The sequence below is a fragment of the Trichinella spiralis genome (assembly GCF_000181795.1).
Source record: "Trichinella spiralis strain ISS 195 chromosome Unknown Scfld5140, whole genome shotgun sequence".
Classification (NCBI taxonomy): domain Eukaryota; kingdom Metazoa; phylum Nematoda; class Enoplea; order Trichinellida; family Trichinellidae; genus Trichinella; species Trichinella spiralis.
Window position 1 is genome coordinate 1 of NW_003532079.1, and position 970 is coordinate 970.

The 970-nt window shown below is 39.8% G+C and overlaps 1 protein-coding gene across 1 annotated transcript; it reads left to right on the forward strand.

The window, feature by feature from the left end:
* Positions 1–296: 296 nt before the first annotated feature.
* On the forward strand, positions 297–939 carry Tsp_14096 (conserved hypothetical protein). The gene is made up of 2 exons (XM_003366941.1): positions 297–468; positions 785–939. Exons 1-2 carry the CDS (start codon positions 297–299, stop codon positions 937–939), a joined length of 327 nt encoding a protein of 108 aa, XP_003366989.1.
* The last annotated feature ends 31 nt before the right edge of the window (positions 940–970 follow it).

Consider the following 970-nt stretch of genomic DNA (forward strand, 5'->3'; position numbering starts at 1 on the left):
CGTACTGGACTCTGATTCATGCTTCATATATTTGGATTTGGATTACGTTTTCGATTTTCCCAAATTGAAACATTGTCAGGATTATGTGATAAAATTCGATGAGGTAGTGAAATTCATAGTATTGGAATTTAGGAAAAATGAGAAGATTTTGAGCAAAAAAGTAATGATGAACAAAATCGTCCCAAAAGTACCCGCACTGAATTGGTGATCCTGTGCCAGTCGCAGTTCGATTCCATCCGTAGAATGTGCCAGTAACTGCGGGAAAAGGAAGAAAGAGGCATTGCAAAAGCTAGAAGATGAGCACATGCGAGCCGGGTTGGAAAAGGGAATTTGAAGAAGAATGCTATTGTTCAAAGCGTCACCCCATCCGCATAATGGGAATCATTCTCAAGTTATTTTTGTGGCGAATGATAACGTTGACCCTGCTCTGTGAGGGCGTTATAAACAGAGTTCTATACGTAGTGATTGGTTACTGTTTCACTTGGTGGACATGGGGGCACGCAACTCATTTTAGCATTTTTTTTCCGTTTACGTGTTTGTTATCCTTATTTTTCAATAAAAAGTGCTTTCTATGAATCTGTTGTTTCGAGTTCTTGATTTTACCGAATGTACAATTAAAATGCATTATAACTCATATTGTGTTTACATTGCTTTTTCTTACATACTAGCCTGGTATTGTGTCGCTTTGCATTTCGTCGAAAATTTATTCGCGTAGTCTCTTTTCGCTCACGCCAAACATGATTGGTAGATACAGAATTTTCAATTGGTCGATGGTCTCTTTTAGCTCACGCGAACATGAATGCTTGGCATGGAATTTTCCAATTGCTCGATGGAGTCGCTTTTAGCTCACGCCAGCCGTTATTTACAAACGAGATTCGACCAATGAAACCGGCTATGGGAAGAGTGCGTAGGTCATATCCACCGCTCACATTACTGTGATACATTACACTCAGCATGACTGTACAGTCTG

Excerpts from the sequence above, each read along its gene's own strand:
- Tsp_14096 (XM_003366941.1), top strand. The coding sequence starts at position 297 with ATGAGCACATGCGAGCCGGGTTGGAAAAGGGAATTTGAAGAAGAATGC. Across the intron at positions 469-784 it reads AGTTCTATACGTAGTGATTG|CTCACGCGAACATGAATGCT; the intron begins GTTACTGTTTCA and ends GGTCTCTTTTAG.